Genomic DNA, 23746 nt, shown 5'->3' with positions numbered 1-23746 from the left:
GCTCTGCCGTGACCCACCGTACCACGGCAGTCAGGACAGTTAGAGGTCTGGATAACGAAGAGGATCGACGACAGAGCGGATGATTGACCTGCTCACCATAAGCCGGCTGGGGGCGCATTGAGGTCGGGTTGGAAAGCCCCGTGTCGTCAGGCAGATGGGCGGGTGCGGGAGCGGGGGCGGGGGCGGGTCGATGACCGTCAGAACGGTGACACGCACTCCGCCCGGCCCCCGCACCGGCGCCGGGGGAGCGGCACGGCGATCCTCTTTACGTGGTGACAATGGCGCCGCGCCGCCACACACCGGCGGTGACCAGTATCGACACTCGACAGGTGGGGCGGCCAGGGTGAGCTCACCGGGGCGTTACCAGTTACTGCCGTCCAGTGCAATCCAATCCAGTCCAGTCCAGTGCTGCTGTCAGTCCGGTCCAAAGCAGCTATCGAGTCTAGTTCAGTCCCATCATCTAGCTCTTCATCCACTCCAGTTAGAGACTGCCGTCCAGTCTTGTCTAGTACCATCCAGTTCCGTCCAGTTTTGCCGTCCGCTCCAGTCCAACGCCTATGTGGTGACAAGAGGCATTTAGAAGGAATGCACGTCTATTCCACTGGCGTCCCGCCATGCTATTTACCTACGCATTGCTGCTGCAATGAAACAGTTGCTATAGTTCGTTTTTCCTAAGTTTGCCCCTCACTGTAAACGTCTTTTTGAACATAGCACGAGAATTGCTAGCTGAATTACTGAGAAAACTGGTTGGCGCACATTGATTTCACCAGAATTCACAGACGATCAATTTCATCAAATTTGTTTACGATTTCACAGACTCATAGCTCGTATTTGCCCATACCTACAGCTCCACAGTGATAGACGACTTTTCAGGAATTATGTCTGAACTAAGTAATAAATTGCACAGCGCTTAACATTAACGTTCCATCGTCGGTGTTCAAAACTTATTTTGAAAATATTTTTCATATCTCCAATACAATGTGCGCCAACCAGTTTTCTCAGTAATTCAGCTAGCAATTCTCGTGCTTTGTTCAAAAAGACGTTTACAGTGAGGGGCAAACTTAAGAAAAACGAACTTTTTTATAGTTTCTTCATAACTGCCTCGATTTGACAGGAGGTGAAAATGCTCTGTTATTGTTACTTGTAGATGTGTGTAAGAACGGTCCGAGTCTGCGACCCTGTCGACATTTGTCCTGTGATATATTCTGGATAGCCTTCTAGCCGCGTTTCGTGGTGGACTCTCCATTGACTAGGGAGTCATAGATTCATAATGCATATAGTCGGGCCCCTGGTATTGCCGTTCCCGCGAGCGTCCGGCACGCCTGCCGGTCGATAGGACGATGCGACGGAGTCCCATTATGTATGCCACTGAACTTCTTATGCATGTCTCAACAGAGTGTTATTTTTGTGAGTCATTACCTGATCGATGGTGCAGATTGTGTGCGGAACGGTAGATATTTTAACCGCAGACAGACATGCAGTCTTGTTGTGTGTGAAGCCAGCTTTAGGAGTTGAGAGCCACTTACCGGGCCCGTCCTCTGCACAGATGCGCTGTATTTCGAGGCGCCAATAAAGGGCCGTTGCCATATCCCGTGTCTGAGTTCGTAACCGCAGCGCGGTTCTCCACGCAAAAACACGTCGAGAATCGAGATGCATCGCTCCGTTCCGGTAGTTAAGGGTTGGTGAGTGGCTAAAATCCGCTCAGAGGGATGCATCGTCGGGCAGTTTACTGGCTGAGGAAACTATACCTGGGACCGATATGCAGGCAAACTCGCTGTATTCTCAGGCGCAATGCCTTGAATTTGCCGAGACATTAGGTGTTATATTGTTCACCCTTCAGCCAACTCAAATCTTAGCTGTTTCACTAGTCGATTTCCGTAGTCTTATCATAAACAGCAATTTGCTTTTGCGCATGCACCTTTTATGAAGCTCAAAACATTAAATACGATTTAAAAGACAAGTTTGCTTTGAAATATAATGTTTATTCTGTTGCGACTTGCAACTGTGCATTTCCCTTTCCCATACCACACACCCTGTCCCTCATATTGGCACAATATCAGCCCACCTCCCCTATATTGCACGATTATATACAATCTATCAGTTAGTTTGCGTCTCACGCCAAGCTCGGCTGGCCAGTGTGGCTACCTCTAGGTCAAACTCGCGCCGATCATTCCGAGTAATCACTAAACACTGAGCAATGTGGCAGTGGGGCCCCGTATCGCTAGCACACCCAGCTGCTGCCAGCTACGTCGCCGTTTATCCGGGATGCCCCAAACACTATGTAGACCGGACCCGCCCACCGTCCCTGCTCCCCAGAGCTACGTGTGGCCGTCCAGGGCCTCGCGTCATGACGGTCGCATTTTCACAGCGCTGTCGGTTACGCTAATAGCCGAGCGGATCGCTGTGAAGGGATCCGCTTTTAGAACGGTAAGCGGATACAACTCTTAAATGGCAGCAATCCGTCAAAATATGGACTAATTCCTGTACCGGGTCAGGTCAGCTATACCATTGACCTCTGGTAGAGAATACCGATACACAGAGGCCTATGGTTTAGTCTGGCCCCGTCAGTGCGACAGGGTCTGATCGTGACCGCCGACCGGCAAACGGGCGGATATATAGACGTCGGCTGCCGCCGTAGCGATCCCATTTCCCGTCGGTGACGAGGCGCCGGCACGCCAGCGGACGCCCCGGCCATTGTCCTATATCTATGCGTCAATACACTCAAGGTGGGCGCGAACGCAGTGGAAAGGGACGGGCTGAGTGGCACTGTCCCCCCCCCCCCCGCCTCCCACCTACCACCCCAGACGGCACCAGTCACTGGTGGACTAACAAACGCCACATGGTCCTGATACAAAAATAAACTACGAAACCTTGTCACTCGGCAAAAAGTCGGGGGCCTCAGTACGGGGTCGCGGTGCGGGGTCACCTTTCAGGGCGGGGTCGGCAGCAGGCCGGAGTCGGGCGCCGGCGTCCAGATGATCTTCTGTAGCTGGCGGAACTTGGGGTGCGCCGAGTTGGGCGCCAGGCTGAGGATGGCACACTCGCTGGTGGTGACGAAGCCGCCCAGTCGCCTCACGCGCTCCAGCGCGTACACCCTGGTGGAGTGGCGCAGAGTCACGCCGGGCCCATACCGCGGTGCAGTCCACTCGGACGTGATGCAGCCAGTTAGGAGAAGGCCAGGTTATAGTCACCGGAGCGACTGGTTCAGCGCCGTGGGATCGAGGAGGGGCAGCAGTCCAAAACACTACAATTTACGCAGAAATTTCAGTCGGTTCGGTGACGCATGAAAATAATTATCCGCTACTACACCTTACCAGTTGGAAGTAGCTGAGCTAAGATCGTAATGTTTTACACAATCGGAAATTTACAACGTGGTCTACTTCACTTAGCGTATTATAGCAAGCATGATCGGTCAAATTATAACAAAAGTAATGAAATGACATAGATCATCCAGAATACGTGGAAAGGTTGATAAGAGTCGTCGAATGACTTTCGACCATCTGCGTTCGATAATTCCGCACCACCTACGTACATACAATATGTTGGCCAAAGTTTGACAACATAATGCGTCGTCATTTTCCATCATCAGCGAACAGCTTCAATGGGGTGAATCAGTAGCAATGGTAATGGTGGACAGGGTAAGTTGTGAGATAGGCCGTCCCTTACATTAAAATGGTAAAACACACACGTTAAGCAAAAAACATTAGAGACAGCGTGTCTTCTATAATTATAATGGAAAATAACCCAATAATGCCGGTGGATCGGCGCGTCGCGGGTTTAACAGCCATACCTATTGCCCAGCACTGCGCACTGCTCACCGGTCCAGGTGGCTGCGGGAGGCGCACGCGTCCGCCACCACGTGCACCTCGTAGTCGCGCTCCAGCAGGTCCATGGTGGTCTGCAGGATGCACGCGTGCGTCTCGATCCCACACAGGATCACGGAGGAGATCTGACGGTGACGACGCGAGCGGGTGTCAGGAGGTGGATACTGCCGAGCCGGATGGCCGTCACTGCATACAGCCGACGCCGACTTCATTTTCTCATATTACCTACACCCGCTTCGGCCGTTTCGGCCAATACTGAATCAGATGCCAGCTTTACCAGCAGATTTGCCGGCTGCTGTTATTTTTTGTCTATAGTTCGTTTTTTTTTTTCAAAAGGACGCTGGCTCCAAGTATGTTTTTCGAACAAGCACGTGTTTTTGCGAGCAAAACGAGCAAAAACTGAACCTGAGAAACTCGAACGTCGCCTTATTTTAACATGTGAATTATTCCCGATAAATTCCATGCCTGCGTTTTGGAACTAGACATGAGAACAGTGGTGACGTCATGCTGTGGAACTTGCATTGCAATGCAATGCATAACTATCATGGAAAGAACCGCTTACTCGATTCGGGCCTCGGTAAGAGCAAAAAAAAAACGAAGTTTTCCCAAAATTCGTTGGCAATGAATGCTTTCGCACGGACACTGGGTGCCAGGTGCCACCAGTGACGTCATCATAGTATGCTTATTTTGAAGTCACAATTTCCATGTATTTACCGAGCACAATTTGAAATCGATCATTTTTTCGGCAGGAAATTCTTAGCCAGACGCTGAAGTTGCCAAAACTCACGTGAGAGCTTCGATAATGAACTTTGAGCCAGCGTCCTTTTGAAAAAACACGAACTATAGTCACTCTGGATTTCGTCAGTCATGCGGTAAAATAAGTTTTTTTTTTGCGTGAATATTGAGACCGTTGAATAAAAACATCAGCATCCGTTGAATTTTCTGTAGGTAAACATAGCATCAGGGTTACATTACAAAGACCAAGCAACAGCTTTCCAAGCGGTTATGTGCCAAGCAATCTTGACACTAATTACTTTATGCCGTTCACTATCGCAACGTAGTGTCTTTAAAAAAAGTACTACAAACAGTCAAACACAGCAATGTGCTACAGCATTATTAGGTACCTATCACGCAATCGCCTATGCATGAGATGAGCCCCAACACCATTGGGAAACTCCACCGTAATCCCACACTCACGTTTTTATTTGCCTTGAGCATCTCGTCCACCTCAGGAACACACATGGAAAACTGAGTCTTAGCGATGGGAGTCAGTCCGTACTTTTCCACCTCCAATTCCGGGACAGTGTGACCCAGACCTGCCGAGAACGAACAACAATATCGTTATTTTTTTCATAGCATACCATGGTTATATTCGTCAGCATTCAGCGCCGTATTACAAATACGTATATTTATTCGTAAAACGTGCATTCCGTTTACGACACCTATATCGCTGTCTGGCTGAAATATCAATTCGATCATGCACATGTTTACAGGATTGGTGGGTATAAAACGTGTAAGCAGATTGCTCAAAACTGACAAACGGTTGGTGTCGCCCGCCTTATGATCGCTCTTATACACTGAGTCATGAGTGAATGAAAGTTTACTAACCCCGCGTTCGGAGTCTCTCGGACGACGAAGATTCTATGTCGTCCGGCCAATCTCGTTCCATAACCGCAGCCAAGCCCCGCTGACCTTGAACGGGATTGGCCGGACGACGAAGAATCTTCGTCGTCCAAGAGACTCCGAACGCTGGGTTAGCCTCGATCAGCAGCGGGCACCAGAGGCAATTATTTTCCGGAGAGGCAGCCCAGGCATAGTGCATAACTATCGACCATAGTGAAATAGCACACAATCCTGATAGCTACTGCGCGATATGGTTCAGGCTCGAGTTGCCAAAATGCCGGGCATCAACGAGTTTACAATGCTGTCTATGAAAAATACGTAATAGGTACTTATAGGTTATTCGCTGGTGCTAGTCCCGAGCTTTCACATTCGGATGTAGCTTATTATCATTATTATCATTTTTACAGCGAGCCGAGTAGCATTCTAGAAAACTGACACGATTGTCAGTCTGAGCTATGCAGCAGACGGCCTAATTTTCAAGATCCTATTCAAGCGGTCTTCAAATGGAATACGACGCTTTGATAACATGATCCTACTTAACAGTCAACATCGGCATCAATGATAGCTCTACCTGCTAAGTAAATAGTTTTATTGCATTGTTAAAATGACTGTTATGGCCAGGGGTGTCGATTTTTCAAAATGGTTGAGGGGTGCTCAACCCCTGCACCGGGTGAAAGATTGCAGCTTTGCCATGGGGCACAACCGTATAGGGTTGGTTATCCCCAAAAGGTACTGAATACTGATAATGCCGAGATTTCCACTAATATTTCCCAAGGGCAGAACGTTCTTCTTGAAAATCATTCCGCTCGCCCTAGTACTTGGCTACCTTAGTTATTACATAAACATCTTTCCGAAAAAAGTCGTATATTTGCCGGCAGTATGGCAGCAGCCCCGGCACCTCTGTTAAAAGGTGACAGAAACCGATGACGGCGATTAGCACCGGTGCAGCAGTCGCTGCGGTCCGCAGGGGCGGACATTGCGCGGAGGCAACGGTAGCTACGATGCTCTGGCAGTAATTAGACGATCACAATAATCGCTGAAAAAATGAAAGGTGATCGCATTTGGATATTTACAGGTTTACGATTTTCCTCAGTGGCGTAGCCAGGTGGGCCCGTGAGGCACGTGCCCCCCCCCCCCCCCATCAGGTTCAGGGTCCCCTCGGGTTATTCGGGCCTTAGGGGCCCTGCGGCGCCAATTGGCCGATAAGGGTCCATGTTGACCATATTTGGACTCAGAAGGGCCCCACAGGGCTCGTAAAAACACCTCATGGGCCCACAAGTATCAACAATAAGATCTCCATAAGGGGCCAAGCCAGCCTCTGAGGGCCCCTTACCGGCCTCGGAGGGCCACTTGCCGGACTCTGGGGGTCCTAACCGGCCTATTCCCAGCCAGCAAATTTGGCCTTGGCCGTAGCTGGTTTTACTCTGGATAGCTCAGGCATTTGCTCCGGCTAAAGTACGGGCAAGGTCTGGGGCTCTACTGGAGCTGACACGATCCCGGAGCTCGCCCGCACCACAGCCGGACTTATGCCGCATCAGCCGTGCCGTACCTCCACCGTACTTCAGCCACAGTAAGCCAGAGCAGCTATGAGGCAGCCGGACTGGTCGTAAGGGAGCCGGACTTGAGCCGTGGCAGGGAGCCGGACTTGAGCCAGACTTGGCGGTCCGGAACCATACCAACCCGGGAGCGCTACGGCCAAGACTGGCTAACCGGAATAGAGCCGTATCGACTATCGACCCAAACCCCGGCTCTGACGGCGTTCCTTTTATACCGGCCCGAGTCTGGCATGTCGGAGTTGCCGGGGCAAAACGGACTTGCGCCGAACCAAATTGCTGGCTGGGTTAGGGGGCTCTGGGAGCTCTCTGGGAGCTCCACACCCGCCTGTAATAGCCCCACACCTATTTCTCTGAGGGCCCCTATAACGGCGACTGTGAGGGCCCTCACCGGCGCCTCTGAGCGCCACACCGGCGTCTCTGAGGGCCCCACACCCCTAACTCTGAGGCCCCACACCAATGCATTTAAAAACCCCACATGGGCGGTTCTGAGGGCCCTTGTCAGTTATCAGCGACCCTGACGGTCCCACACAGGTGACTCGGAGGGTCCCAGCGGCGTCTGAGAGCGCCATGCCGGTCTCTGAGAACCCCACAAGGCTCCTGATGGCACCGGTGACCTCTTGATATCTTCTTGTCGGCCTATGAAGGGTCCGTTCCGTAACAGCAGTTCTGAGGGCCACACGCGCGCCTGTGATGGCCCTAAACCAGTGTCTCTGAGAGCCCCCACAACGGCGCCTATGAGGGCCATACATTGCCATATCTGAGGGCCCCACACTAGTGCCTCTTAAGGCCCTATATCGGCGGCTTTGAGGGCCCAACATCGTCGCTTCTGAAGGCCCCACAAGTGCACATGTGATGGCCACCCACCGGTGACATTTGAAGGCCCCACACCGGCGACTCTGAGGGCCCCATCGGCATCTGAGCCCGTGCCGGTCTCTAGAGACGACCCGTGCCGGTCTCTAGAGACGACCCCACAGGGTTTCTGAAGGTACCACCGGCCTCTGATGGCACTTTGCCGGCCTCTGAGGGCCCGTCGCCGGTCTCTGGAGCCCCCTGCCGGCTTGTAAAGGGTACACGCCATCAGCTCTAAGGGTCCGACACCCGTCTACGACGGACCCACACCAGTGTCTTTGCAACTTAACGTCTTTTTACGCCCGTCTTCTTAAGACTAACTTTTACTTTCTTTACATCTTTACTTCATGCATTGTAAATTGCGTAATTGTTTTATTTTTAGTAGTGAAAGACTGCGGAACCAATTATTTTCCTCAAGCAGAGTTAGTGGGAGTTTTTGAGGGACCAAATCATTGGGGATGCTAAACTGGAACATTTGGGGGTGCCCGGCAAACCATTGGGGGTGCTCATTTGAGCATTGGGGGTGCTGCAGCACCCCCAAAGGTATACAAATCGACACCCATGGTTATGGCTGTTTTGAGAAAGTACCGGTTTGGAAGTACCGATGTACTTTTTCAGAGTTTTCACCTTTGGGGTACTGCTCGGTGACGATGCTCGGGATGTCCAGGACCGAGGCAGCCTGTAGCAGGCGGTTGGAAATCTGCACCACCTCAGCAAAGTGTTTGATGTTGGGCCGGAACTTCTCCTGCATGTCACACAGGAACAGTGCAGTGTTCTGTGGCACCAGCCGGCCCAGACTGCGGCCCCCTACTGCTGCTGCTGCCGCCCGCACCAGATTCCCTGCCATCGTCTAGAAGCTGGCTGAAAATACACATTAATTCAACTCATGTAGATCCAGGCTGAAAATGGACCTCAGGTGGCTACATTAGCGCGGCAATCAACTTGTATACACGACCTCACTGTGGTTTTAAGGAAGTCATTTAAATGAATACCGACAGAGCTCATGTCATAATTGAGTTATATTCTACATTGCATTGCACAGTTTTTAGGGTTTGATTAAACATGGCAATTCAGCAAAGGTAATGAGCAAAATTTAATTGTTGAAAAAATCGGAACAACTAGCAGACGGGAGCTACCAGATAGCACTTTAATTACTAATTAGGCTGAGTTCCTGACAATTTCACTCAATTCATGATGCACACAGAAATCTTATTACTTGCAAAACTCGAGAAAACTCAAATCAATGCGACTGTCATTGTCGTTGGCACATCAATGACATAAAGAACGAGAATGTCACATGAAAATTGACTTACAAGTCACAGTATCAGATAGGCATCAGTTTTGATATACAGTTTTGCACGTTGTTTATCATGTAGGACGATTATTATAATTATTCTAAATCATTAACAACGCAAAATTGAAATACATACATCCGGAAGCCACAATCGAATTCCAATCATTTTTAGAATTTTCATCTATCGTAGCATCTGCGCCATTTCTGTTAAATATTGTAGTTTATGTTCAGTCGAAAATAAGCCCATTAGGTAAAGTGTTTACTGACGCAAAAGTTTCACTTCTACAAAATAAATGGTCACAACTTAGATTTATTTGAAATTATAATTCTTATTTAAAATTTTTCTTCTATTGATACTTTTTCAAACAAGACAAATTTGAACTTTGATTTCCTCACAAAGCAGTTACCATGGAAACTGCTCATGCTGACAGAGATTGCTATTAAAATTAAACAGGTATCTGGTGTTATTGCCTTTCCTTGGCCTTTCCGCAAAAAATAGCGCGGTACCCTTGAAGCTAAGCATTAGAGGTGGCAAAAGATGAAAATTTTGGGAACCAGACTCGAACCAGACCCGGCTGGACATTTCTGGAACCAGTCGGACCCGGTCTTAGTTGGAATCGGAACCAGTTGGACCCGTTTCCCAAAAGTCAATTAATACAAACTACTTGTAGGTATCATTAGTTGCATCATGTAAAACAGCCTATTTCCCACTGGAAATACTCATGAGCTACTGTGTGCAAAGAAACATTCACTTCATTCACTTCATATTTTGCAATAATGTGTAGTGTGCAAGATGTATAGTTTATGGTAGGACCCGGTTGGACCCGTCAGAAAATTTCCAGGAACCGGTCTGGACCCAGATGGGTCCAGACTGGTTCTTTGGACCGGGTCCTCGGGTCCACATTTTGCCACCTCTACTAAGCATCGATCTTTCAATTATATTGCGCTGAAAACTGACCACAGCAGAAACAGGTATATTTTTTCAATATAGCTTATACACGCCACACGGCATAGGTAACAATCCCCAGGTATTTATATCAATGGGGTTTCATCATGAGCGAATCTTAATTCCTAGGTCAAGGTTGGTACAAACGCAAGAAACGAAACTTGTTTAGGCCTGCGACCTGTCGAGCTGGTAAATCCTATTCAAATGCTTTTGTTGATGTTTCTCAATAGTTTGAGTGAGAAACACATTTAGCTTCAGGGTTATAAGCGACTGGAACTCCTTAATGAGTGCAGTGGTCGACGGTCGTGGCACGGTCTGTCAACCAGTTTAAGGCCCAGCCGGACAAGCACTGGGGTGGTATCAACTATCATGTACCACACCCCCTATCCCTGAGATCCTGATACGAGCTTGTTGAGAGCGGGATCCCCAGGCCAAGTGGTCTTTTCAATCTAGATCATTACGAGGCATGAAGGTAAGGTAAGGTAACAGCAAAATTGTGGGCTTTGGGTCGCTGGACTCATAGACTGTACCTACCAGGTACCTAATTCTTTAGAAAGAGGGTATCAAGATATTGATATGAGAAGTTTTTGGCATTTCGATTTTGTCATATTACTAATCTTTCTCATCTCTTGGTCAATGGTCAGCAAATTTTTGTCCACTCATTCCTTCATATTCACATTTCCTCATCTTTAGGTTAGGCTGGGTAGATCAGCTTATTTTAGGTTGATGAAGAAATGGAATACAAAGAAATGTGTGCATGAGGAAATGTCAATGCGCACACAAATTTGCATAAGAAATTCTAAATTGAAATGAAGATTGCCCTGGAAACAGTGGTAGGTGCCTACTTATTTTTATGCATTTGATCTGTTTCAAGGCTTCAGGCAGTTGACTTAGATTTGATCTGTTTCAAGGCTTCAGGCAGTTGACTTAGATTTTTTTTTTAAATAACATTTGTCATGCAGTCATCTTCTGTGCATTTATAGCCTTTCTAACTACCTATGTCTGTCCACAGTCATTGCTGGAGGTGAAAACTAAAGGGAACACTGCAGACCACTGAAGGTGGAACTTTTGCCAGTGAGGCAAAGAACCCGCAGGATCACACCAGCATATGGACAACATGATGCCATCAGCTACAGAATCTGTGTCAGAGGCTGGTGCAGGCAACTCTCCTGCTAAAACCAGAAGTCCAAAGAAGGGCATGAAGCCACTTGCCACAAGCAATGATGGAGACACAAAAATTGTTGTCACAGAATCTCTCCCAGAAATTAAGTAAGTGTTTTGAGAGAACTTTTACAAAAATGTCAAGCTGTAGATAAGCAGTAAGAAGAAGAAGCAGTAGAAGTAGAAAGAAAACTGTTCAATACATTGTCATGGGAATAACAGATGACACTAAGTGATAATAGATATATGTTTGAGCTCTCAAGGCTGCTGTTTGCCACTTGCATGCCAAATAGTTGATAAAGCTAATTAACATGGCCCTGAGGCAGCTCATTCCTTGTCATTTACATCGGTACATGAAGCAGGTACCAATTAATTACCTAATTGTTTTCCTGATGTAACATCACACATTCATTTACTCAGGCCTCTGGTATTTATATTGTATTTGTCAGCCACACTCATGACTCAGCGACCAACCCGGAATCTGTTTCAGGGGAAAGACCGCCGGGAAGCGTAAAGGGCGTGTGATTGCTTCCCGGTACAAGGAGTCGGCGAAAAGCCGCGCCGTGGCCACTCCGACCAAGATGTCCGACTCGTCGTCCATCTCGATCAACCAGAGCAAGCTCTTCTCGACGGCTACCTCCAGGTGACTTCTTGTTGTTGTTTCTCCCTCCAGTCCCCTCAAGGAAATGGGGGGCATAGCCAGCTCGCTCAGTTGGGCGCGGAAACCGGCGGCCGAGGCTGCATTCCCTGCATTTCCGTATCCTTGGGATGGATGGTGCCCGCGCGCCAGACGTCGCCCCGCCAGCGGCCAGAGCCCGGCAGCGCAGCAGGACGTGCCGCTGGATGTCTACGTCCTTGCGGCACACTCGGCAGAGTGCGGCCGGGCACTCCACGGAGTTGCATTGGACATATTCGGACGTCGATCGGCAACCGATACGATAAAAGTACTGCTCCGAGCTCGACCAGTGACTGGCCCGGAGCTGATGTACGTCGACCGTGGAGGTAGAAAGGCAGTCCTTTCTAGAGATTTCAATCAGATACCAACTTTTTGGTATATCGATACCAAACTGATACCAACTTGGTTTTGGGTATTTCACCCCTAATTTGTTTGGTATTTTGTTGGTATCATGAACCCTCACTGATGTATAAGAGGCTAAGAAATTGGCAAAAACTTGGCATTTCCCTCGTGTTCCCAATTTGTTTGGTTTCGGTATTTCCCTACGGTTTCGGTTGATATTTGGTTTGGTATCAGCATTCCGATTTTCTGTAATTGACGTCGCTAGTCCTTTCCTTCCCTCATCCGGTTCCGGTAGACGGGAGCTCCAGATGAATTTGTACCACCCGTCTGGCCAGCCCCCCCCCCCTCCATCTCCCAGAGGCGGAGCGAGTAGCCGCTCCGATTACCATGGTGGATTCATCTGGGGTGCAGTCTTGATATGGGCTGCCTGGCGTCGACCCCGTCGTGATAGCGGAGGTGGGCCTCCCCAAGATGGCCTCCCCACCGTGCACATGTGCCGCGACATCAGAGTGGCAAGCCTACTAGCTCTGTCGGCCTCACTTACCGCGGGGGCCCGCTCAGGCGACTTCCTCACAGCGTCTCTCGGTCCGTCTGCGTGTCCGGCCTGGTTAATACTGACACCGCTTGATTGGTTCGTTCGTTCATTGGGGTTTACGGGCGCGTCGACTGCGGTGGTCATTTTGCGCCCACCCGCTTGATTGGTTAAGTGCTATTCATAGAAATATTGTTCCCTAGCTGCACGTGCGAAACTGTAGTTCCTAACAGTTCGCGATAGTTGTCTCACAAAATTTTAGCATTTCTGGTTAGTGGTTACCCGGGCCAGCATTCTGCCCGAAATCTGTGAGAGGTTAGGCGATTTATATTTTAGGCGATTTATATTTTAGAGACACGTCAAACGATACACAAATTTGACCATGACCGCTGCTCGGTTATTGTTTATATTATTTTGCGCCTCGTTTTCCCTTTTGGAAATCAAACTATTCTTTTCTGTCAGTACACCTGTGTCAGCCGCTGGGAAGACTCTGGATACGTCTGTTCGACCGAAAGCCCCGCCGAAAATGGCGCCCCTGGACACCACAGTGCGGCACCTCTCTTCTGCCGTCCCTACCGTCCCTGGAAAAGGTCAGTCGAGCATTTGCGGAGCTTTTTAAACAGCCTATGACCTATTCAAGTCACTGAGATATAGTTAATAACTTGTGTACGGGATTTATGTCACATCGATGGCTTATGTAGTCGGTGCTGTTACTCTACGTATCTCCGTTTGTATTGTATTACAGATAAACCTCCTGTCCAAAAGAAGAAGGTCGATAAATCGGCCACCGTCAGAACGAAGCCGCTCAGAGTTGACCCTCCAGCAAAGACGCAGGTTAGCGAATAATAGAGCGGTGTTCACTAAATTCAACGAGCACCTTATTATGACAGCACTGATAGACTGTAGATAATTGACGCAACGCTCGCACAATGATATGTGATCAGTCTTCTCGTTCACAATTTGTGTTTCTCATGTTTCTTTTCGATGACATATGATGGCTTGTTATACAATTTGGTTTTACACGTTTCATCCCATGGAAAATCGGCTGATTATTATCACGTTTATCGTGATGAATGCATTAAAAGATTGCTTAGGTACCTATGTATACATGAGGATTGCGCAATTGTTTGTTTTACTTATTTATTGTACATTTTTTCTTATACGTTTCTACCTACTGCTGAATTGGAAGGCATACAAATGAATGTAGAACCGAATTTTGTAGAACCGCCGTATGTGATGCGCATTTGGTAACTTCCCAATCGAGACCACTTCGCTTAATTGCGCTAAGAAAGGGATGACTTGGCGATACCCATTGACTCTGTGTCATTGTGGCCCATCACCAGAAGGGAGCGGAGAAGGAGTGCGTATCCGAGCACCAGCTGCTCTACAACCAGTACTTGCAGTGGACCTACCTGGGTCGAATGGCGGAGGCCTCTATGCGCCGGGAGCAGCCGCAGCTCGCTGTAAGTGGTCGGCCTGAGTGCAGCAGCTGCACTGAGTCACTGTCCGGGGCCCTCAATGTGAACTCTGTGCGGTCGGTCCATCGTCCACTTGTCGCTCGGGCCGTTCTATTTGCCAACTATCGGTGTATCGTCTCCCATGTGTCGTTTTCCCCGTTTAATGTGCGGAATCTCGGTGTATCGTCACCAATGTGTCGTTTGCGCCGCTCGGGCCGTGCTGACGTGCGGTTCTTTCGACAGCACCAGGCGCAGCAGCTGGCGGGCCTGGTGGACACGGCTGGGAACCACTGCGCAGACCTGGAGCGCAAGAGGCAGGCGGTGACGCTGTACTGCGAGATGGCGCAGCTGGAGCGACAGCTGGACACAATCCTGGCCGACATCAACGGTAAGATACACGGCTGACGGTATAGCTGATTCCTGGCAGTTGGACACGCTCCTAGTCGCTGTTAACGGTAGGACACTCTTCTGACGGTAGGACATATACCTGACAGTTGAACAAACTGTTCTGGCCGCCGTCAACGTTAGGACAGATCCCGCCCCCTTTTCACACTCCACAGGCGCAGCATTTGGCTGTTTGGATAGTGGACGTTCTAGCACAAAGTCGCCCGAGTAGATATGGTGAAAGGGTGCATTTTGAGTTACCGTTAAATAACCGTACATACTAACAACCTACTAAATAGTTGGGGGCAATGATACCGATCTGATTGACCATTACAAGGCGGAACTTGGGCACTGTCGCGAACACCAGCGCAGATGGTCTGTCTGCACCTGTGTGGTCTGTTTTACTATTCTGCTGACAACCCGTCATCCCTCTCTCAGAGTCGGCGGATACGGTACGTGCCGACCTCAGCCGGCTGACCACTACACTGGACGCTACCCGCAACCGGCTCCAGCTGAGTGGCTGTAACCTGCCCTCCGACTGTGTGGGTAAGTCCGGATCCGCCGCTCAGGTTCCGTGTGCTCTACACGCTGGCTGCCCAGAGAGCAGGGTTTAGGTGACGGTAGGTGTTTGGATGGCGAGTGGGTATCCGCTGCCGGTGAAGAGGGGCAGACGCAGTGTCCGCATGTCATTTTGTAGTGAGTATACGAGTATGTCACTCCCATTGACAGCTGACTGTGTGTTTGGGCAGTGGATGGGCAACCAATATTGGTAGATAGTGATAGAATGAGATACCGATGTGTGTCCTTGTATTCAATGAATACTAAACACCGATGAACAGTGCCACTGACTGTCCGGTCCGTCCGCCAGGGGAGCTGGAGGCGGCCGCCGAGCGGTGCCGGGAGGCGCTGTCGGCGCTGGACGCCTCCGTCTCGCCGCACGCCAACCTGCTGCAGCATACGGCCGAGGCGGTGGAGTCGCTGCAGCGCGCCGTCCGCGAGAGCGGCCGCACCATGGCCAGGTGATACTACCGGGCATCCGCCGAATACCCGCCGTACACCCGCCGGAGTCACCGGCTGCAATACGCTGGATAACTGACCCACTTCGAGCAGTCGAAATTTAACCGCGCTATTCAATGCAACTGCCCTTGTCTGCCCATTCAATGCAAATGTCCTTGTCCGCAAAGAAATGACAAAGGATATTCTAAAGAACGGGTGGCCAGGGCTTTGCTGCGACTGCTGGTCATCTCGCGTTTAATTAACATAGAGTTCGGCATGTGGAAAAGTACGCGGTGTTTGTGGGGAGGGAAGCAGAATTATGCACTAATTTATTCTAGGTCAATCATGCGGCCCTATAACATGTTGCTCATCAAAACAAAATAACACAACACTAGTCTCGCTCATGGTTCGTGGGCCGCTTATACTAGACCCGCTCCACATCGTCACGTTCTTCTTACGGGGTAGATGGCTTTCACAGTTGCGTGATAAGTGACACATCGATTGACCGTTGTTTTGCAGTTCGTCGGAGCTGCTGGACGAGCTGGGCTCGCTGTCGCTGCAGGAAGCGTCGCTCTCTCTGTGCTCGGGGGTCGCTGCTTCGCACCAGACAACCATTACGTCCAGCGAGTAGCACCGGAACCGAGGCACAGGGCTGATACTAGCGGACCAACAGTGTTACTATACGGGAACGAAAGCGCGCTGTGCTCCCCAAAATGTATGTGATTGTCACATTGTGACACGTGCTTCCAGTGCGCACTAGGCTGCAACCGCCACCATGCAAAAGCTTCAGCAAGGTGTGATATTTGGTTAGATGTTGTTATGCGCCCCGTGCACTGTCGAACGTTGCCGTTCCTCCACTTGATGCAGCATAATGTCGCGAGATGTCTTTTCGCGAGTGGCTGGTACTGTTGGGGGGGGGGGGGGGGGGGGGGAGAGTTCCAGTGTTGTTGACGCGGGCGTCTCGATTTCGAAGCACTTGGTCGGGACTCGGGACGTGCGCCGTGAATGTTCGTTGGTCCGCTCCGGTCCACTACGACAAATAACTTGAAATTGCTCGATTTGCATTGTTTTTATAAGTGTGTAAGAATTAAGAAATAATATACGTATGTGAGCTGCACAGCCAGAGATAATTTTTGCAGGCTAGTCGCTAGCAGAGTGTGACTATCCTCTGGACTGGAATCCTCGCAATCGACATTCCAGTAAAAAAACAGCAGTTATGCCTACGCATTATTGATATGAAGTCAACTTTATCGCGTTATTACTACACATTTAGTCTGAAAGTTTTGAAACAGGCTTTTTTTTTTGCTCTGACTCTGAGCCGTAACTTGGTGCTGGATGCTCTGTGCGGTGTGCACACGCAGGCCTCTGCTGCCCGATATGGTATCCAGTATCCACTATCCATAGTGAGCCGCAATTAGATATTAAGTTCGTTCGTAGCGATATAGCTATGCTTTGTTTGTATTTGAAATGGGGTTTCAGTAACGGACCGAAATTTCCAGCTAAATCGCTTTCGAGGGGGCATGGTGGCTATTGGCTGATGGTTGAAGAATGACAGAAAGATGGGTGGGGCAGGGGTCAGATGCGTCAATATAGACCAATGTAGACCTTCTCCAGTATGTACACATGTTTTTGTAAGTTCCTATCATACCGCCGAGCCTAGGACGGGGGGAGGGGGAGATCTGGGTGCCCCGGATGGCCCCTTGAAAGGCGCTAAGGGTCTCTCCTTGCTGAATTCATATGTTTAGAAAGGGGCCGAGTATGGCCGCTAAATACCTACCAACGGTCAAGCTATTTTACCATATCTGCACCACTTGGGCCAGAGTCATCTGAGGGTGGATGGAGGGAAGTCTTGCGAGCAAACTTTTTCCATATCAAATTGCTCTGTTATAAGTATAATATCTTCGATTTATTCTAAAAAGCCACGTGTTGGATCAGCAAAGCCGGATATTATTTTTTGCAGCTTTTTAGGTGATTTATCCTGAAGATTGCTCACATCAGCGCCAAGATTAGCACGATGGGCAGGGGAACTGACCAATAGGCTTGAAGAATTTTCTGCGAGCAGCAATTCTTTCAGCTGATTCGTCAATTCTTTACCCAGCGACTTCAGTGATCGGACGGGAACTGCCAGGTCACTGATTCTTTGAACACTCACAACTGACAAGTGCATTTTTGTGCAAAACGAACCAAAACAAACTCATATTTCACTTTTTGACAGTGTGTGGTGGACATTATAGAGTTCAGTGGTGGTGGACGATGGTGTGATTCTGTGCATGATTCTTAGCAAGATTCCCATATTCAGTGTTGGTATCTTGGTATTTTATCCAATAAAAGGATACTTGTTAGTTTGGAGTCAATTCTGAAATGCTGACGGCCTTCACTTGCACTGGCAACATTGTTCCGCAGCTCCAGCTTCGCACACCATTTTATGGTGAGTTCAACACATTTGTTTTGCTCATGCATGCCATCTTGATAATTTTGGAATTTGAGCTTTAATTTTGTATTTTAATTCTTTATTCTATGCTTACTATGTCTTATTCCATGTTTGTGATGCATAATAACAAATGTACGCAAGCGCAAGGCAAATGAGTTCAGTTGGGGAAACTACGAGGAGCCAAACAAAAATTGGATTAGCCAATCAGCGGCTGGAGTGGGCGGGGCGATGACCATATATGGTCATAAAATCAGACAACTTCATCTTTTCAATGAATTTTAGCATTCAAATGAAAAAATAAGGCATAAGAATGTTTTTTAACCACACAAAACCTACACTCACCCGGTGCATAATTATCTGGCGGCTCTAAATCACAGAGTTACAACGCAAGGTCAAACCGTGATTGGCAAATATGGCGGATTGAAACAGACGCGCCAAAAAATGTAAGCAGTACCGTGGTTTTAAAATGTCATTATTTTTATTATTTTGTTTATGGTTTTTCTAATTGTAGTTAATTTATTATTTTAGAATTAAATATTTATGTTTATTGTAATTAAATTAAATCTTTTAACAATTTTCTTTCATAAAACCAATCCATTTATTGAATGGCCAGCTGATTGTGACGCCCAGAACCTGCAGAAAAGCTGTTTTCCCATCGCCATTTTCGAGTCAATTCGCCGAATTAAATCTAATCACACTAATTCCTAGTGAAAAATGGAAGCCTTTTCTCTCCAATAAGTGGACGCGATACCGCAAGTACCGGCTTGTTATACCGTTTTTCACCCTTAGTAGCGGGGGCTGCATTTATGCCCATATATGGTCATCAAAAGTCCATTTATTGACCAATCCATTTTTTGACATTCGCCTCGTAGTTTCCCCAACTGAGTTGTTTCCCACTTTGTCATTTGTACAGGCTGTACTAGTTTGTTGTTGTGTCACCTTTGTTCCTACTTAAGATAGCTACGTGCTTACCCCTTTGAGCCATGGGTACCTACTGCAAAACATGGCAACACTGAGAATTGACAAGTTGCATCAATAAAGGGTGCATAAATAGAATTGTTAACAAAAATTTTCATTGGAAAGCTTAAGAGTAGGAATACATACATGATAAGTAATGCAATTACAGATACATTAAATATTTATTGGTCAGCTTGTTTATCTGAACCATTGCTGCCTTTTGCTGTGTAGTGTGTGACCTCTGCCCACTGTCACCATTTTCTTGGTCAACCCTGCACCAATAGAGCTGATAAACATTCTGTTAGGGCCTGCTCCACTTTGCAAAATTCTACACCATTTTGTCACCACAGTGAACGGACACTGAACCTCACTTTGGCTGAGTGCCCCTGCTCTGGCCACAGACAAGATGCTTCTTATAGGTATCCTGAAACAAGACCTCCTCAAAATTGGCACCCATGTTTTGTATTCCAGCATAGTTATTGGAGCTTTCTCTTGGCAGAAGCATCTTCCCTAAGGTGTCCACCTGCTCATTATTGCATCTCAATTCTCTAACAATTCTGATATGTTGGATTAACTTCAATTTCTGTAGCATCACAAAAGATTGTGACAGGTGGTTGCAGAGGCTTATCAACGACTTCTGTTGAAGCTATGTAAATGTGCAGCATCAACAAATAAGGGAATAATTGACCAATCTGCACTAAGAAGTCAAAATAGAATGCTCTCAATTACCTACCTAGCCTTAGCTGCACCAGCTCTGATGTAGCTAGCTGTAGCTTATGAGGCTCTAAGCCTATCCCTGATGGTCTTTCTGCACCCCTAATTGATAGCTTTTTACCAATCCCAAATATTATTTGCTGGTCCATGGTCAGCACTTATGCTCCTGCATCTGATCCCAACAACTTTTTGGCCACCCCTGCCCAGCTAGGGCTGGATTCTGTTTGCTGGCCCATAGTCAGCAATGATGTTCCTGCCCCTGATCTCAACTTAACTTTTGATGGCCCCTGCTCAGCCAATGTTGGACTCTGCTACCCATGGGCCATGATATTGCCCATGTTGCCCTTGATGGACCTTCTTTGGCTCCTGATGGGCCTCGCTGCATCCCTACATACCTTGAACTGGTACTGTATCTGGCACTGGTGTCTGGTACTAATTGGTATTCCTTCAGTTCTGACTGGAAGCATCTCTTCTCTTTGGCTCAACCTCTCCAAATGGGGTCCCTCCATTTGCATTCACATTATGCCACATCATCCAGTACCCGTTGCCTTGTCTTTACCTATTGGGACTGAACAAATTATGGGTGTTGATGTTTTCCAAAAGTAGGAGCCCTGTCTGTACGTGTGCCATTCGTCGGATGCTATGGGCGACAGCTGACAACGACCCTCGAACAACGGCGTTCCCTCGGAACAGTGTGTGCACTGTGCCCCATCGGTGCCGGCGGTTTGTCGTCGATAATGGCGTCGAGGATGACGCCCGCTGATCCCGGCTTATCAACATCAACAAAGTCGCAATACATGATTGCTGGAGGACGAGGTTGAAGTCCTAAATTGGTTTGGGTTTTGCGTGTGGTTGGGATTTATGGTAATGAGTAAAAAAAGAAGAAACGCTGTCATTTACAACTAAGACCGCAACAATATGTCGATTTCAGTGTCATAGAGCATGTATTGCAGTAACGGAGATCGAATTGTCAGACTCTACATGCCCACTAATTCACCTCATACCTGGAGGGGGGGGGGGGGTAGGGGTGCACTTCCACAATGTCTGAGGGTGGATGGAGGGAAGCGGTTAAGCTCCAGCGCCTTTCTCTCGCCCTGTCCCCTAGGCCGGGATCTTCGTCGGTCATTCCCGGAAAACTAGCCGCAGCCGCCGCATCCATAGAGTTTGCTGATGTTGTCGGCAGCCTCCTTTGTTGTTATACTCGAAATGTGGAAAGTTTGCCAATCTGTTATCTTTGACTGGAGTCTTTGTTGAAAAGTGACGAACCCAAGCTCGAGCTCGAGGACATTTTTTTTTTTGCTTGCACCGTCAGATTAATAACTCCAGGCTAACTCAATTCCTTTGGCCCGACTCCTTAAGTCTAGATTTGATCCAACAATATTGCTCATCATGCGAGCCAGTTAGCAAAAGCGTCCTCGATCTTTCCGCGTGGTATTGCCATTGATTGGCTATTCACTTGTGAATTGTGAACACCATTAGCAAGATTTGGGCTCGGTGTAGGTACTGGAGGAGAAGGTAATTGTGCTCTCTGCGGCCAGTGCCCCTCTATTGTCGGTCACCGGCGCGAGGCGAGCCAATCTCCGCGGCTGTCCGGCTCGTTAGTCATTCGCCGGGACCCGGGTGGTGACGGACGGACGGCGGGGCCTGTTCCCGGGAAATCAGTTACTGTAGCAATCAGCCAGTCACCGAGGGGATCAGTTAGTAATAAATGGCGACAGTCAATTATCGAGTGCACCAGACGCTGACCAATAATATCAGCCAGTTAGGATGGGTTTCAGCCAGTAACAAAGAGTATCAGTCACGAAGAGCATTAGTCAGTTGCCCACCATGCTACCATTTTATTAGCTACCATGGTATGAGTCAGTTATTTAGTTACCGATTACATCATCCAAGTCTGTAATCATTAAAGGTAGTGTGCCACCTTTGAAAGATTTCCCATTTTATTTTTCCTAGGATAAGAAGCTTCTGTTTTTACCTAATATCGCAAAAAAAATCAAAAATGGGCCTGGAATAGTGCCTTTTTCGCCTAAAAGTTTTTCGGTTTTTAGATATGTATAACAACTGTAGTGGGCTCACCTGCAAACAGGCGTCGGGCAACAATCGCGAATGCGGCGCACTTGTGACAATAAGCAAAGGTCATTATAGTGTTACGACCATACGACGTACGGGAATGAGTTATCAGCTGTCTAATCGTAGACAACACAATGTCGAGCCCGTAAGCTGTAAGCCCGTATTGTATTGTTTCTTTTATTTGGCTGTCGAACATTATTTATGGTTTGAAATATGATTTTATGTAAAATAATTGATATGAAAAAGCCGTCTTATAAGTTATGACCCCATTTCACCACACGCAAGTGGCAGAAATGACAATGATCAGCTGACGCATTTTTCTTGGCCGAAGTCAGAGCGCGCGGCCCGACGCACCACGCGTATTTGGAAATTCCGACCTCGACGAGCATCAGAAGCCACCTAACAGGCGTGTTCGAAACCGCAGGAGATGATGATGAACGGGTTTATCGAAACTTGATTGGATGAGCATATCGGTAATAGCGATTTCAGTGTGTGCATTTATTGTTCATAGTGGTGTGAAATGTGGTTGGGGTACGACCGACAACCCGTCGGGGCGAATTTCGCACTGGGGTACTCAAAATTTGAAGAATTTAAGACGTTTCCATGAGTTTTGAAGGTATGGATAAGTTCTAAAAATCCGGTTCTCCTTATCTGGGCCATTAACTCCATACGGTCCAAGAAAGCTGGCACACTACCTTTAAGCAGTACCCACGACGCGAACCCATTTTAGATACGGTCACATCCGGATGCTTTGCGACGCTATTCGGATACTTGGCGCTTCTCTACAGTGGCGTATCCAGGATCTTGAAAAGGGGGAGGCCAAACCTGCTCAAGGGGCCCCACCCTTACCTTAGGGGCCCCAGTGATAGCATACTTAACCCATGCACAGGTGCGGTTCTTTGCCACTTTCGCCATGTGAGGGAGCCTTTTTAGGCACACTTGTCAATCTAAAAACTCTGATGGCTCATTATGGCCTCTGAAAGTCCCTCTTCGGCAACAGAGTGAACGACTCTGGCCTCAGCCGGCCCCATAATGGCCTCAGGAGACCCATGCTATTGCTGACCTCCCAGGGCCCCACGCTGGCTCGCCTCTTTGGAGCCTTTGAGTCAGTCTGATGGCCCTATGCCGCTCTCGAACCCACGCCGGTCTCTAGAAGCCCATGCTGCCCTCTGAGGGTTCCGCGCCGGCTTCTAAGGGCCACTCCTACCTCAGGGGGCTCAAACATGCATACGATCTGAAGTATGGCTGCCGAGGCCCTCGAAGTGGCCTCTAATGGCCCGACGCTAGCCTATGAAGGCCCCGTGCTGGCTCCTGAGGGCCCAGCACCAGCGTCTGAAATCAGATGACAGCTGGCCCCACGCTGGCCTGAGAGTGTTCACGTTGGTCACAGAGGGCCTCATATTGGCCTCAGAGGGCTCCACATTGTCTTCAGAGGGCCCCAAGCTGGTCTCAGTGGCCAGTGGGCCTCAAACTGACTTCAGAAGGCCCCACGCCGCTTGGCTTAGAAGACCCCAAGCTGGACATAAACAGCCCCACAATGAACATGAGGGTCCCACACTGGCCTTAGAAGGCCCCACACTGTCCTTAGAAAGCCCCACAATGAACTTAGAGGGCTCCACGCTGGCCTTAGAGGGCTCCTCAGCTGGCCTAAGAGGGCTACGCGCTGGCTCCTTAGTCCTAAGGGTTCCACGCCAGCGTCAAAGAGTCCCACGCCCAAGTCTAAGCTTTTGTAGGACCACTGAAGCGGCCTCTGAGGGCCCCCACGCTAGCCTCTGGGGCTCGGCCTAAGCCTCGGAGGGCCCTGAGACGGCCTTTGAGTGCCCTACGCCGGCCTCTGAGGGCCATCAAACGGCAAGTTTAAGATAATTTGACGTAGTTGACTTTATTTAATGACTTAATGCTGTTATGACTTTATTTAAATTTGGACCAGTACT

The 23746-nt window shown here is 48.7% G+C and overlaps 2 protein-coding genes across 8 annotated transcripts; one reads left to right on the top strand and one right to left on the bottom strand.

The window, feature by feature from the left end:
- Positions 1–1961: 1961 nt before the first annotated feature.
- Positions 1962–9388, bottom strand: LOC122381207 (isochorismatase domain-containing protein 2-like). Of its 4 annotated transcripts, none has more exons than XM_043365114.1 (5): positions 9283–9388; positions 8480–8713; positions 5022–5140; positions 3819–3949; positions 1962–3095 (listed from the first exon to the last, which is right to left on the bottom strand). In XM_043365114.1, the coding sequence occupies exons 2-5, from the start codon at positions 8697–8699 to the stop codon at positions 2930–2932; spliced, it is 636 nt and encodes a 211-aa protein (XP_043221049.1). In that variant the 5' UTR covers positions 8700–8713; positions 9283–9388; the 3' UTR covers positions 1962–2929. The 4 variants fall into 4 exon arrangements, with proteins under 4 accessions (XP_043221049.1, XP_043221046.1, XP_043221050.1 ...); XM_043365111.1 differs by having other exon boundaries at positions 9166–9347; XM_043365115.1 differs by lacking the exon at positions 9283–9388 and adding an exon at positions 9203–9275.
- Positions 9389–9765: 377 nt separating this feature from the next.
- Positions 9766–16764, top strand: LOC122381206. 4 transcript variants are annotated; one of them, XM_043365107.1, is made up of 10 exons: positions 9766–9813; positions 11105–11361; positions 11744–11896; positions 13266–13393; positions 13549–13637; positions 14147–14266; positions 14504–14648; positions 15083–15190; positions 15513–15663; positions 16160–16555. In XM_043365107.1, exons 2-10 carry the CDS (start codon positions 11201–11203, stop codon positions 16269–16271), a joined length of 1167 nt encoding a protein of 388 aa, XP_043221042.1. In that variant the 5' UTR covers positions 9766–9813; positions 11105–11200; the 3' UTR covers positions 16272–16555. The 4 variants fall into 4 exon arrangements, with proteins under 4 accessions (XP_043221042.1, XP_043221043.1, XP_043221045.1 ...); XM_043365108.1 differs by having other exon boundaries at positions 9775–9792; XM_043365110.1 differs by lacking the exon at positions 9766–9813 and adding an exon at positions 10069–10118 and having other exon boundaries at positions 16160–16764.
- The last annotated feature ends 6982 nt before the right edge of the window (positions 16765–23746 follow it).

Source organism: Amphibalanus amphitrite, unplaced genomic scaffold (assembly GCF_019059575.1).
Source record: "Amphibalanus amphitrite isolate SeventyFive unplaced genomic scaffold, NRLGWU_Aamphi_draft 000116F_arrow, whole genome shotgun sequence".
Taxonomy (NCBI): domain Eukaryota; kingdom Metazoa; phylum Arthropoda; class Thecostraca; order Balanomorpha; family Balanidae; genus Amphibalanus; species Amphibalanus amphitrite.
Note: the sequence above shows the minus strand (reverse complement) of the source record. Positions and strands in the feature narration are given on the sequence as shown.